General features: G+C 38.7%; 1 protein-coding gene across 5 annotated transcripts in view; it reads right to left on the reverse strand.

Moving 5' to 3' along the window:
• LOC126297649 (WD repeat, SAM and U-box domain-containing protein 1-like) overlaps positions 1–15,237 on the reverse strand; it is a 223,542-nt gene that overhangs the window by 180,428 nt on the left and 27,877 nt on the right. For all 5 annotated transcript variants that reach the window (XM_049988728.1, XM_049988727.1, XM_049988729.1 and 2 more), the window contains exon 5: positions 12,869–13,074. In XM_049988728.1, the coding sequence (XP_049844685.1) occupies positions 12,869–13,074 (206 nt within the window). The remainder of the gene's footprint in view (positions 1–12,868; positions 13,075–15,237) is intronic.

The following is a 15,237-nucleotide window of genomic DNA, read 5'->3' on the forward strand; positions in this document are numbered from 1 at the left end:
TGCTCTTAACCTTTCAAGTCCTTTATATACCACTGCCATCTTCAGAATTACAATGAATTTACTCATCAAAAGCTTTCTCTAAACCACGAATGCAAGCTATACATGTAGGTTTAGCCTTCTCCGTCTACCTTTTAAGATATGTCATAAGGTCAGTATTGCCTCACGAGTTCCTACATTTCCCTTGGACCCAAACTGAATATCTATACTGAAAAAGAGCCATTCTGCCTTACACATTTGCTGATTTGGCCTTCTTGTATCATTCTATCAATGCTAATAACTCCTGACTGCTTTGTGTTAAGAGAAGTTATTATCCTTCTATCTCTGTAGTTGATACCACACTGCTTTGGAGAGAAAAACATTTTATTTCAATGTATTCTTGTTTTTGCTAAATCTGCCCTCTATCATTACTCACAGTGCTAAAGTGCCTTCTTGAATGCCCTTTATTTCCCTAAGGCTAAAATGGTCCTTTCCTAATACACCTTAATTTTCCAGCCCATTCTTTGATATAGTATATTTGTTAGTATTTTTTATGCATGTGACAGCACACTGATGTGCAGTAATATCTATCTGCTCTTGCTTTCTTCAGAAGTGCAACAATTATATTCTTTTCAAAATCTGATAGAACATCTCTAGTTATCCTAATTTCATTTGTGAGCTATAAAGTTGTTGCTCCACCCCTTGGCCTGATTCCAGGTGGCGTGCCACTGGTATTTCAATAATACCTGGGCAATTGTTTCTTCTGAGTTGATGGAAAGCTACTGAAGTTCAGAAAAGAGTATTGTATCTGCCACCTCATCTTCTAGCAATATGTCCTTATTTTCAATTGGTCTAATTTCTCCTGGTTTATTTCATGGTTTCTCGAACCTGTTTCCCCAAGATGCTGTAACAATTGGCTGAAGAGCTTAACAGATGGTACCCAGTGCTGGAAATCATTCAGTGTACAGGTTATGGGCTCTCAGATTAACTCAATCTGCTAAACTATAGCAGTAAATTATGTCTGTCATTTTCCTTGTGGAATGAAAGGCCCTCATTGCTAGGTTGTCACAGTATCTGCAATAGAGGAAACATGTTGTACTGCACCACAAACATGCAAATGGGCAAAATATCATAGCATGTACCTCAAGTTAGGAGAAATGTATGTGAATGTAAAGAGATGTAACATGATTACAGGTCAAGTAAACCAAACATCACAGTATGCACTTCGAGTTAGGAGAAACGTACGCAAATGTAAACAGGTGTAACAAGACTACAGGACAATGACACAACATAAAAGGGACAACTCACTGCAGAGAACTGAGACAACTAATGTTTACATCAATACTGGATGGCATTATCCCAGCACGCTGTTGACCTTGGTATGAAATGGTGCGCCAATGCAACAACGGTGCTCATATCTGCCACTTCATGTTTGTGGGGCCTTCCTACCTTGCAGCATTCCATGCCAGGGGCTGTAACTGACTTTAATTATCGGGTAGTCATTCATATTAGGACAAGTAATACATTGCCATGGACGAAATCAGAAGAGCACCTCCTACGAACGATGTGTTCATACACTATGTGATTAAACGTATCCAGACACTTGGCTGAAAAGTTCGTGGTGCTCTCCATCGGTAATGATGGAATTCAATATGGTGTTGGCCCACTCTTAGCCTTGATGACAGCTTCCACTCTGGCAGGCATATGTTCAATCAGGTTCTAGAAGGTTTCTTGGGGAATGACAGCCAATTTTTCATGGAGTGCTGCACTGAGGAGGGGTATCGATGTTGGTCGGTGAGGCCTAGCATGAAGTCAGCATTCCAAGACATCCCAAAGGTGTTCTATAGGATTAATGTCAGACTCTGTGCAGGCTAGTCCATTACAGGGATGTTACTGTCATTTAACCACTCCACCACAGATCGTGCATTATGAACAGGTACTCGATCTTGTTGAAAGATCCAATCATCATCCCCAAATTGCTCTTCAACAGTGGGAAGTGAGAAGGTGCTTAACACATCAATGGAGGACTGTGCTGTGATAGTGGCATGCAAAACGACAAGGGGTGCATGCCCCTTCCATGAAAAACATGACCACACCACAACACCACCACCTCTGAATTTTACTGTTGGCACTACACACGCTGGCAGATGATGTTCACCGGGCATTCACCACACCCACACCCTGCCAGCAGATCGCCGCATTGCGTACCATGATTCGTCACTCCACACAATGCTTTTCCACTGTTCAATCATCCAATGTTTATGCTCCATGCAACTCACCATGTGGCATTTACTGACGTGATGTGTTGCTTATGAGCAGCTGCTCTGTCATGAAATCCAAGTTTTCTCACCTCCTGCCTAACTGTGATAGTATTTGCAGTGAATCCTGATGTAGTTTGGAATTCCTGTGTGATAGTCTGGATAGATGTCTGCCTACTACACATTACCACCCTCTTCAACTGTCGGCGATCTCAGTCAGTCAGTCAACAGACGAGGTTGGCCTCTACGCTTTTGTGCTGTATGTGTCCCTTCACGTTTCCACTTCACTATTACAGTGGAAACAGTGGACCTAGGGATGCTTAGGAATGTGGAAATCTCGCGTATAGTCGTATGACACAAGTGACACCAAATCACCTGACCACATTCGAAGTCTGAGTTCCGCACTGTGCCCCATTCTGCTCTCTCACAATGTCTAATTACTACTGATGTCATTGATGTGGAGTATCTGGCAGTAGGTGACAGCACAATGCACCTAATACGAAAAACATATGTTTTTGGGGGTGTCCGAATACTTTTGATCACATACTGTATGTCATAACATATGCTTTGTAGGACCTTTGGTCATTAGACATTTTTGTTTTGCTTTGATGCATACTATCATCCCCTGTAATACTGGATAGTTTTAACACCCCGTATAGCCGTTATTCACTTTCAACTATTTTTCTTTTTGGTTCTTTATTAATTCTAGTATCTCATCTGATATTGATCCAATTTCAGTACTTTTCCAGCTGCATTTACACACCTCTTTGAAGATTATTTCACTTGTTCTCCTACCCAGTTCTCATCCCCCTTGACATACTTTAGCAGTTCACTAATATTATCGTATCTATCTTTAACTTCACTGGTATGTGTAATTACAGTGCCTGCTGCACACTCATTTTGCTGGTCATCAAAGTATATTTTCTGTTTGACACAAATAACCCTTTACTATATGGCCATTTTTCTTATTCATTATTGCATCTATTCCTGCTCTATCATTATTTCACCCAGTATAGCACAGTGAACGCATTATTGTAGCCAAGATAGACATGAAGCCAACAATCAGCACAGTAGCACAAGTTTATATGCCAACTAGCTCCATTGGTAATGAAGAGATTGAAAAAATGTATAATGAGATAAAATAAATTATTAAGATTATTTAAGGGAGATGAAAATTGTGATAATAGGTAAAGGAAGAGAAGGAAAAGTAGCAGGTGAATATGGATTTCAGAAAAGGAATGAATGAGGACACTGTCTGGCAGAATTTTGCACAGAGCCTAATTTAATCATCGCGAACACTTAGTTTAAGTATCACGAAAGAATGATGTATATATGGACACAACCTGGAGACACTAGAAGGTTTACTTATATAATTGTAAAACAAGTGCTTTCAGAACCATGTTTCAAACTGTAAGACATTTCCTGGGGCAGATGTGGACTCTGACCACAATATATTGGTTATGAATTGTAGATTAAAACTGAAAAAATTGCAAAAGTTGGGAGATGGGTGCTGGATAAGTTGAAAGAACCAGAGGTTGTTGAGTGTTTCCGAGGGAACAACAATTGACTTAAACAGGAGAACAAATACAGTAGATGACAAATGGGTAGCTTTGAGAGTTGAAATGGTGAAGGCAGCAAAGAATGAAGGCTTAGTAGAAACCCCTGGATATCACAGAAGACACTGAATTTAATTGATGAAAGGAGAAAATATAAACATGCAGCAAATGAAGCAGTTGAAAGGGAATACAAATGTCTAAAAAATGAGACTGGCAGAAACTGCAAATCGGCTAAGCAGGAATGGCAATAAGATCAATGTAAGGATACAGAAGTACATATGATTACGGGATAAAGATGCCACCTATAGGAAAATTAAAGAGATGTTTGGAGAAAAGAAAAGCAGCTGTATGAATATCAAGAGCTCAGATGGAAAACTACCATAATTATCTGTTTATAAGATTACGTTTTTTCCCAAACATGTCATTAGAAAAATACAGAGTAGTCTTATATTCGCAGATTAAACTATTGTTGCTGAGGTCAACAGTTTGAAGAATCTGGAAGGGCAGGGCTCAGCAAATTACACTTGCATTCCAATAGGCTCGAGATTCCCTGATACACTGAAGCACTTGATACAGTGTCGACGTTGCTCGAACAATCACGCGTGACACTGACTCACACAGCACAAGTGCCAGAGATACATGAGAGACAACTAAATATCTACTACAACAGACCATTGTTACCGAGCGAGGTGGCGCAGTGTTTAGCACACTGGACTCGCATTCGGGAGGACGACAGTTCAATCCCGTCTCCGGCCATCCTGATTTAGGTTTTCCGTGATTTCCCTAAATCGCTCCAGGCAAATGCCGGGATGGTTCCTTTGAAAGGGCACGGCCGATTTCCTTACCAATCCTTCCCTAACCCGAGATTGCCCTCCGTCTCTAGTGACCTCGTTGTCGACGGGACGTTAAACACTAACCACCACCACCAGACCATTGCTATTGCTCTGTTAAATTCGATCATAATGTAAAATTTTGTTGTGTCTGAACAGGTTTGCAATAAATGTTCTCATACATGTATGGATACTGTATACAAATATTAATGCCACTTTTTAACCAAAGGTAACATTCAAAAACATAAATGTTGTCCTTAAAAAAACATTTGTAGATACAGAATACAGAACAATATTTTACCTAGTTATGAGAGACTGTAATGATTTACTAAGTGGATGAGAAATTCAGTTGCCACTCAAGTGTTAAAACAACAGGTAAAAACATTAACAGCTTTTCATCAGCTTCAGAACAAGATGGTGACATTCAGTTGAAACAGGAAGGAAAATCAGTCCCAATGAAGATTATAATGATACAAACAATTTCTTTTTGTTTATTTTATTTCTCCTAGTATTATAAAAATGTAGAAAATCAATAAATGGCATCAGCTTAGAAGATGTATGGTGTGAACTTTTTGGCAAATATTTCATGTCTGTAAAAAAGTTTGTAATTTTGATTAATCAGAATGTGTTAAAAACCATTTTTTCTGAAGCAACCTCTTAAAAAAAAGAGAGGGGGGGGGGGCCATCTTATACTCAGAATCGTCTTATACTTAGGTAAATATGGTAGTACTAAGTAAAGAAGGGACAACTGGAAGATGGAAGAAGTATATAAAAGGTCTATACAAGGGACATTTACTTAAAGGCAATATTATACAAAGTGTAGAGGACACAGATGAAGATGAGATAGTAGATATGACACTGCAGGAAGAATTTGACAAAGCTCTGAAAGACCTAAGTATAAACATGGCCCATGGAATAGACAACATTCCTTCAGAACAACTAATAGCTTTGGAAGAGCCAGCTATAACAAAACTATTCCACCTGGTATACAATATGAATGAGACAGGCAAAATACCCTCAGAATTCAAGGAGATTGTAATAATTCCAATTAAATTATAGCAGGTGCAGACAGGTGTGAATATTATTGAACTGCTGGTTTAACGACTTATTAAACCGGTTTCAAAATAGTAACAAGAATTATTTACAAAAGAATGGAGAAACTCACAGAAACTGACTTCGGGGAAGATCAGTTTGGATTCCGAAGAAATGTAGGAACACATGAAGAAATACTGACCCTACAACTTATCTTACAAGCTTTATGAAAAGGCAAACTACATTCATAGCTTTTGTAGATTTGGAGAAAGCTTCTGTCAGTGTGAACTGTAATGCACTCTTTGAAGTCCTGAAGGCAGCAGGTGCACAATTCAGGGAGTAAAAGATTTCAGGCAGTTATAAGAGTAAAGTAGAGTGAAAAGGAAGCAGTAGTTGACAATGAAGTGAGACAAGGTTGTAGACTATCCGTGATGTTATTCAGTCTACATCAACATCTATACTCTACAAACCACTGTGTAGTGGTGCATGGCAGAGGGTACATCCCCCATGGGTCAAACAAACCTGTGACCATTCATGCTGCTCTTTGCTGTGTACATTCAGTATCTGCTGTCAGTACTATTTGGTACTGGTACCACACACTTGAGCCACCAGTGATTTGTAAGCAATCTCCTTTGCAGACTGACTGAATTTTCCCAGTATTCTACCAATAAACCAAAGTCTACCATCTGTGTTACCTACAAAGAGCCTATGTGATCATTCTATTTCATATTCTACAAAGTGTTATGTCCAGATATTTGCAGGAATTGGCTGATTCCAACAGAGACTCATTGATATTACAGTCAAAGGGTACTACATTTTTCCATTTTGTGTAGTGTACAATTTTACATTTCTGAACATATGACGCAAGTTTCCAATCTTTGCCTCACTTTGAAATCTTATCAAGTTCTGACTGAATATTTGTGCAGCTTCTTTCGGAAAGCACTTCACTACAGATAATTGCATTATCTACAAAACATCTGAAGTTACTATTAATATTTGCTACACGGTTATTAATATACAACATGAACAGCAAGGATCCCAACACACTTCACTGGGGCACACCCAAAATTACTTCTACCTCTGGCAATGACTCTTCATCAAGGTAACATGCTATATCTTCCCTACCAAAATATCCTCAATCAGTCACAAATTTCGCTTGATGGCCCATGTGGTTATAATTTTGAAAATAAGCATATATATGGTACTGAGTAAAACACTTTTCAGAAATCAAGAAACACTGCATCTACCTGACTGCCTTGGTCCAAAGCTTTCAGGATGTCATGTGAGAAAGGTGCGGGTTGGGATCCATGTGACCAATGTCTTCGGAATCCATGCTGGCTGGCAAGGGGGAGGTCATTCTGCTCGAGATACCTCATTATGTCTGAGCTCTGAATATGTTCTAACATTCTACAACAAACCAATGTCAAAGATAATGGTTGATAGTTGTGTTGATCACTTCCACTATTCTTATTGCACACCAGTGTGATCTGTGCTTTCTTCCAACTCCTGAGCATTGTTTTTTATTCAAGGGAGCTACAATAGATTATGGTTGGAAGACGGGCTAACTGTAGAATCTGATAGGGATTCCTGGGCCCTGGAGCTTTGTTCAATTTTAATGATTCCAGCTGTTTCTCAACACTACTAACACTTATTTCACTCACCTTTGCTGAGGTACAAGGATTAAACTGGGGCAATTCTCCTTGGTTTCCTTAGTAAAAGAACATTTGAAAACAGAGTTAAGCACTTCAACTTTTGCTTTGCTACCCTCAGCTTTAGTTCCTGTCTCACTCACGAGTGACAGGACAATAAGTTAAAACCAGAATTTCTGTGGTTTTTTTTTGAAAGATCATTTGACAATATTCTGCTATAGTAGTCACTGAAGGCTTCCTGCATTGCTCTCTTGACGGCCAAATGCGTTTCACTTAGCAGCTCTTTATCTATAGCCCTATGCTTTGCTTTACTCCTATTATGTAGTAGTGCATGTTTATTTAGAAGCTTTTTACAGTGATTGTATACCTTGGAGGAACCTCCAATTATAAACTGTTTTACTAGGTACACATCTATCGAGTGAATGTCAACAAAGCTTTTAAACTGGAGCTGTAGCTCCTCTACATGCTCCTGTCCTGTGCTGAAAATTTCAAGTTCCTAATTGAGATCAACATTATCACTTTTTTCGTCTATTTTACTGACCATATATATCTTCCTTCTTGTTTTAGTTGTCCTTTGTACTTTGATAATCATTGTTGCCACAACCTTGTCATGGGCACTGATACCAGTTTTTATGTGGACAGTCAAAGATGTCAGGTCTATTTTGTTGCCATTAGGTTTAACTCATTTCTGCCAGGAGTGGGATTCTGAACTATCTGTTCTAGGTAGATTTCAGAAAAGGTATTTAGTAATGTTTAACACGATGTTTTGCCATGCCTGATACTACCAACAGTCAATTGGGAAAATTATAGTTTTGTGTGATTGAAGTCATCAGAAGGATTGAGGAAGTAACATACAAGTGAACTAAAGGTCTCTCGAAAGCTTTCAGTTACATCAGGAAGTGAGTCTGGTGGGTGATAGAAGGATCCAATTACCATTTTATGCTCAACCCTGATACTGAGTCTTGCCCAAACAACCTCACATGCATATTCAATTTCAATTTCGATGGGTCTGACTTTCTTGTCCACTGTGACAAATACACCACCTCCATTTCCCATTAGCCTATCCTTTCCATAAATACTTAAATTTTCCCCAAAAATCTCACTACTATCAATTTCAAGTTTCAACTAGGTTTCTGTATGTGCATCACTGTGTTTCAGGAACACTTCACATACTGGCACTTAGATGCAAATTCTTTGGCAGTTAACTACTCTGATTTAATACTCTTGTCTTTAACACTCTCGCCTGTAGGGGGCATTGTTTTGCACCTCACACTAACACTTCTGGGTCTTCTACAGTTGTCATTATCTGGACTGGATGCAAAGTTGCCTAATCCAAAAAAACCTTGTGTGCACCCCACATATGATCAGCTGCCTAGGTAGCAGGCTCTGATTTGTAGTGCACAACTAACCCTATGGGGTCACAGCCTTGCTTGCCACAGAACCCTTGAAGTCTCTGGTTCAGTCCTTCCTCTGACTCAGCACCAGGGGACCATGATGAGTTCTGGGAATAATGCTGAAAATTGTGAGCTTCATTGAAAGTCCATGTGCAAGGCTGGTCTTCTCAACCTTCTCTGCCAGTTGCTGGAATGATCCAAATATGACCTCGGAGGGTTGCTTGTTCCAACATGTGCCAAAATCTGCAGTTGGTTGCATCCAGGTCCCACTAGGGCTGCCAGATTAGCCTCTTCAACATGTTGAATGAGGCCCCAAGGCATCCACACTGAGTGTACCTGGTGATCCTTCCTGTCCCTTGCTGCCATTTTTGTAATAGGTACCATTATTTGCCATAAGTCTGAACTGCCCATGATTAATAGACCCAACCCTTTTGTGTTTGCCTCCCCATGACATGGGACAAAGCAAGTTCCTCCAGAACAGGTGAAGTGAGTCCTACTAGCTCAGTTTCCATTCCAGTGAAACACGGCACTTCAGACTTGTTGGTTAGGTGACTCAGTATAACACCCTGAGTCCCCCCGGACATGTCTACCCAGCACAGGATGCCTAGATCTACTATTGAGATGCCTGTCAGTCAGTTGGACATAGAATGACAGATCCCATACTTCCTGCAGAGCAGACAGGATCCACAAGGAGGGGACAGTATTAGAGGACTCTCTGGTACCACAGGTACATGACCTTCGGAAGCTCTTCCAGCACACCAACTTGCAGTAGCTGCCAATCTGTACATTGAACAAGCAGCTAAAAAAATTTGGAGGCAGCTAAAAAAATTTGGAGAAGGAATTGAAGTTCATGGATAAGAAATAAAAACGTTGAGATTTGCCAATGACTTGTAATTCTCTCAGACAGGAATGACTTGGAAGAGCACTGAACGGAATGGAAAGTCTCTTGAAAGGAGGATATAAGATGAACATCAACAAAAGCAAAATAAGAGTAATGGAATGCAGTAGAATTAAATCAGGTGATGGTAAGGAAATTAGATTAGGAAATAAGACACTAAAAATAGTAGATGAGTTTTGCTATTTGGGCACTAAACTAACTGATTATGACTGAAGCAGAGAGGATGGAGACAGAGAACAGCAATGGCAACAAAAATATTTCTGAAGAAGAAATTTAACAACAGTGAGTATAACTTTAAGTGTTAGGAAATATTTTCTGAAGGTATTCGTCTGTAGTGTAGCCTCGTATGGAAGCAAAACAGGAACAGTAAACAGTTCAGATGAGAAGACAATAAAAGCTATTGACATGTAGTGCTACAGAATAATGTCTAAGATTAAATGGGTATATCATATAACCAATGAGGAGGTACTGAACAGAATTGGGGGAAAAAGGAATTTGTGACCCAATTTGATTAAAATAAGGAACTGGTTGATACGAGGTGCATTCAAGTTCTAAGGCCTCCGATTTTTTTTCTCCGGACTGGAAAGAGATAGAAACATGCGCATTGTTTTAAAATGAGGCCGTGTTCATTGTCAATATGTCCCAGAGATGGCAGCACCGTACGGTAGATGGGATTTTACTGCCAGCGGCGAGAATGAGAACTGTTTTAAATACTTAAAATGGCGATGTTTTCCTTACTTGAACAGTGCGCAATCATTCGTTTTCTGAATTTGCATGGTGTGAAACCAATTGAAATTCATCAACAGTTGAAGGAGACATGTGGTGATGGAGTTATGGATGTGTCGAAAGTGCGTTCGTGGCGTTTAATGAAGGCAGAACGTCGTGTGACAACAAACCGAAACAACCTCGGGCTCGCACAAGCCGGTCTGACGACATGATCGAGAAAGTGGAGAGAATTGTTTTGGGGGATCACCGAATGACTGTTGAATAGATCGCCTCCAGAGTTGGCATTTCTGTGGGCTCTGTGCACACAATCCTGCATGACGACTTGAAAATGTCAAAAGTGTCATCCAGGTGGGTGCCACAAATGCTGACGGACGACCACATGGCTGCCCACATGGCATGTTGCCAAGAAATGTTGACGCGCAACGACAGCATGAATGGGACTTTCTTTTCGTCGGTTGTGACAATGGATGAGACGTGGATGCCATTTTTCAATCCAGAAACAAAGCGCCAGTCGGCTCAATGGAAGCACACATTCACCGCCACCAAAAAAATTTTGGGTAACTGCCGTGCTGTTATTGCCTCAGCGATTTTCCAGTAGTCGAAACAGACTCCTAAAGAAGCTTTCGTCGCTGCCATGGAATCATGGAGTCAGCGTAGTGAAAATGTGTACGTCTGCAGGGCGATTACGTCAAGAAGTAATGCCAGTTTCATCGATTTTGGTTGAGTAGTTAAATAGAAAAAGAATCGGAGGCCTTAGAACTTGAATGCACCTCGTAGTACACATTCTGAGACATCAAACATCAAGGTATCACCAATTTAGTATTGGAAGAATGTGTGGAGGGTAAAAATTGTAGAGGGATACTAAAATATAGTAAGCAAGTTGGTAGTAGTGTGAAGAGCTGTACCAAATCAGCCCTCAGATTGAAGAAGAAGATGTTCACCACCACCACCACCACCACCACCACCAATAACAACAACAACAACACAAACAAACAAACAAACCCATAGGCCCTGCTCTACAAATCCCTCCTCTTATCATCACATCTTGCTTCTGCATAGACTTCATGTTGATAAAAAGAAAAAAGTTGACACTTATTATGCAGGGTTATTATAATTAAACTTTAGCTACTTGAGGTGGTGACCATGCTTGTAGGACAATGAAATTTGGTGAAAACATTTGTAAGGACATGAGGAAGAGAAATAACAAATAAAACACTAAAAGAAACACATTTTCACATGAGAGGGTAATATCTGCTACTTATGTAGCACATTTACATTCCAGGTTGTAAATGCTGCTCAATGTGATGACCAGCTGCATCCATGACAGCCTGGAACCACACCAGATATTGCTATACTACTGCCTGAAACATCTCAGGTGGGATGTTTGCCCATGGGCTGTTTAGCTGTAATGACACAGCTTGTGCAATGTTTGAAGATCACACACAGCATCATTCTCAAACATGGCAACAGTAACTTCTTCAAAGATTAGTGACGCAGTTGGCCTTCTGCCTCTCCCATGAACAATTCCCAAATTGTCAGTCAACTTCTGGATCGCATTCTTCAACCCTGGCATGCAAAGATGACTTCTCCATATTACTTTAATGCATCAATACCTATGAAGAGCAGCAGCATTATCGCTGTTGTTTTGATAAAACAGCATACGAGTAAAGCCCTGCTCACCTCTTCCAGACCCATGTTGACTGTCTGCAACTGTATGGGATGCCAATGTTTGTGTTTCAGTGATATGTTGTCGTACCAGTCCTGGAGCCTAACAGCACATCATGACACAACCACCACTAAAACCTCAAATCCTGCAGTGCACAGTATGAACATCATTCCTATAAAGTTGGGTAACCATATGGTAAATAGTTTTCTGTCTACACTGGCTCAAGTAGTGAAAGTTTAATTATAACCACCCTGTACATTAGAGACATTTATTAAATATAGCCATTATTTTATCTGGTGAGCACAAATGCATCCTGGTATTAGTTAATTGTCACAGTACCAGAGAATGAATAAGCAATAGATTATAGTTTATGTCATTTAGCAGTACATTTGTGAGATATTCATTTTATACATTAAAAGATGAAAGTATTAAAACAGGTAGGGGAAACCTACAAAGAATCTAATCTCAGTAGACAGACATTGAGTAAGTTTTAGCTTTTCCATAAATGCAGAAAGAAAACAAATTTCACAGAGGGAATCATTCTTTTAATCTTAATGTGCCTAACAAAGACAGAATTAAGATTCAGCAATAAAAATTCCTTTTAAAACAGCAAATTCATATTAATACATGATCATTAGCACCTGATTAATACAAATTATGCAGTACTACTGTGTGATTTGTTCAGTGATGTATACAACAAATTCAAATAATAATTAAGTGGAGTCTAATATTTTATGTTAGTCAATGATGCTATAGTTAAAATATTCAGTGGTTGAGTAATTGTAATATGTATGGTCATTAATATGCTACTCTAGATTATTAACATAATTTATACTGCAACATCATACAGGGGCACAGGTGATTAAAAATGCTTTTAACACACCTGTGAGGCCTTGAACTGGTGAAAAATCACATCCTGTAACACCAAGGTCATGAACATCATCAACTGAAATCAGGGAGTTAATTGTTTCTTCTTCATTAGTAACTTCCCACAACTTCATGACTCCTTGGGAACAGGCTGTTATGTAATAGCAGGAATCTGGAGCAAATGCAACAGCCTGAATGGTTCCTTCATGTGGCTGGAACGTCCTATGAGAGCAATACATACTTTTTATTGCACAAATTGTAAAAATTAATCGCACAAGGAACAACTATGTGACCTTCATAATTCTGAACACACTGATTATTCACAGTTAATTATGTCACCTAACAGTAATGGCTTTCATCATCTTAGAGCACTAAACACATTGTTTGGGCAGTGTGTCTCAGAGACAGAGTGTCTTCTACCAACTCTGCTTTCATAATGAAAAAGGGTATCGTTTTCTGTTTCTATATGAACTGAAGATACATTGATGCTACAAGCACCATGCCCCACAGATAAGAACATATTTTGATTCTTAGTGGTATCCATCAGAACACAGCAATCACCCATCTTCACTTTTGTGGTAATGAAAGGACCCAGATTTTTCTCTCTCAAAGTTTAGTGGTATGTTTAAAGAAGTAAAATTTATGAATGTAGTTTTATGTTTGCTGGAAAGTAAGATAATATATGCAACCCACACTTCTGAAATAACAGTCAACAATCATTGTGATATGTGATTTATTCATCTCATTATGTACAATTTTCAAATCATTTGATTTGATGTACAGGAGAAATGTCAAGGTTTACAAAAGAAACTTTTTTCACTTCTTTACGAGAAATACAAAAGTTTACATTATATTTTACATTTCTAAGTTACAGCTACACATGTACATAAAATAATACATGTAATACAATCCCTGTGTTCAGACTGTGAAGCTGGATTCATCGACAGAATTATAACATTTTTCCACTAGAAGAGTAAAGAGCAATCTTTTCAGTGAATCAATCTCCAGTTTAAATATATTACTGCCTTTTATTTTATTGAAAATTTTTAACCTCATATACTCTGGCATTTGGGCATAAAGTTTTAAGCGATGTGTTGGAAGTTTGAAGTTATCTCTGTGGCGAGTGCTGTAGTTGTGGTCAAAACAGAAAGTGTCCATGGTACAGTATTTTTAAATTATTTAACAGCGGTTGACAGTTTTTTTTTTCAACACACATGTTCCTAATTACTAGGATCCTGGTGGCATTTGCTGAATTTCCCCAGAAGATTATGCCATAACAAATAACTGACTCAAAGTAGCAGTGATAAACTATCTTTCTGGTATCTATGTTTGTGGCACCTGACAAAATATACATTGCAAATGCTAAGTTGTTCAGCTTAGTTGCTAAGTAATCTATGTGTACCCTCCAATTTAAATTTTTGTCAAGATTTAGGCCTAAGAACTTGATCATTGCAAGTTATCTTTATTTCACTCCTTTCTACTGATTTAGCTTCAAATTGCATCATTTTGGTTTTAGTTACATTTAGTTTTAGTCCATTTTGATAGAACCAAGATTCAAGTTTTTCTAAAGTATTTCTGGCTTTTTCTGGAATATTTTCAGATACCTCATTTTCAATTAGAACTGACGCATCACCAGCAAATAAAAATTAATGAACATCAATAGCAAGTGATAGGTCATTTATGTAAAAAGGAAACAGATAGGGACCCAATATCGAACCTTGGGGAACTGTTTTCCAGTCTTATAAATAATTGGTTCCATTTGAAGTTAAAATTACTCTTTGTTTCCTACCTGGCAGGTAAGAGCTAAACCATATTTGATTGTTTACACCTGGACATGGAAATATTTCTTAAAACTAGCTACTTTACATTATCTCTTTCATAAGGAAAGCTTTGTGGATCAAATAGCATGTTTCAGTTTGCGAGCAGTTTGAGGGCTGGTTAATATGAGTACTTTCAGTACCACATCTACATAAAATCTTGGTTGCTGACTCACTCTAAAAAAGCCCTGTATTCTACTTTATACTTCATCTCCTACATACATTATTCCCAACTATACCACAGAATCATTGTAACCGTACTTTCTTAAAGGGAAAAAAGGTGTACCATTACGCTTACAAATGACTGAGGTAACAAAGCAGCAAAACTGGGGCTTTGATTGAGATAAACTCATGCTGCAGTGTTCTTCTTCGGCACACTATTGTACAAGTGTGTACAGAATCAGCTAAGTGAAATATCTATGCAACATACACATTTATTTATATATATAAAAACTGACTTAGGAATTTTCTTTGTGTGAAACCATGTGTACAAGATCATGTGCCAATTTAAAGTTCTAGATTTGCATATCTTACTGTTCACTTCGTTCCTGCATAATCTTTCAGACTG

Source organism: Schistocerca gregaria, chromosome X (genome assembly GCF_023897955.1).
Source record: "Schistocerca gregaria isolate iqSchGreg1 chromosome X, iqSchGreg1.2, whole genome shotgun sequence".
Classification (NCBI taxonomy): domain Eukaryota; kingdom Metazoa; phylum Arthropoda; class Insecta; order Orthoptera; family Acrididae; genus Schistocerca; species Schistocerca gregaria.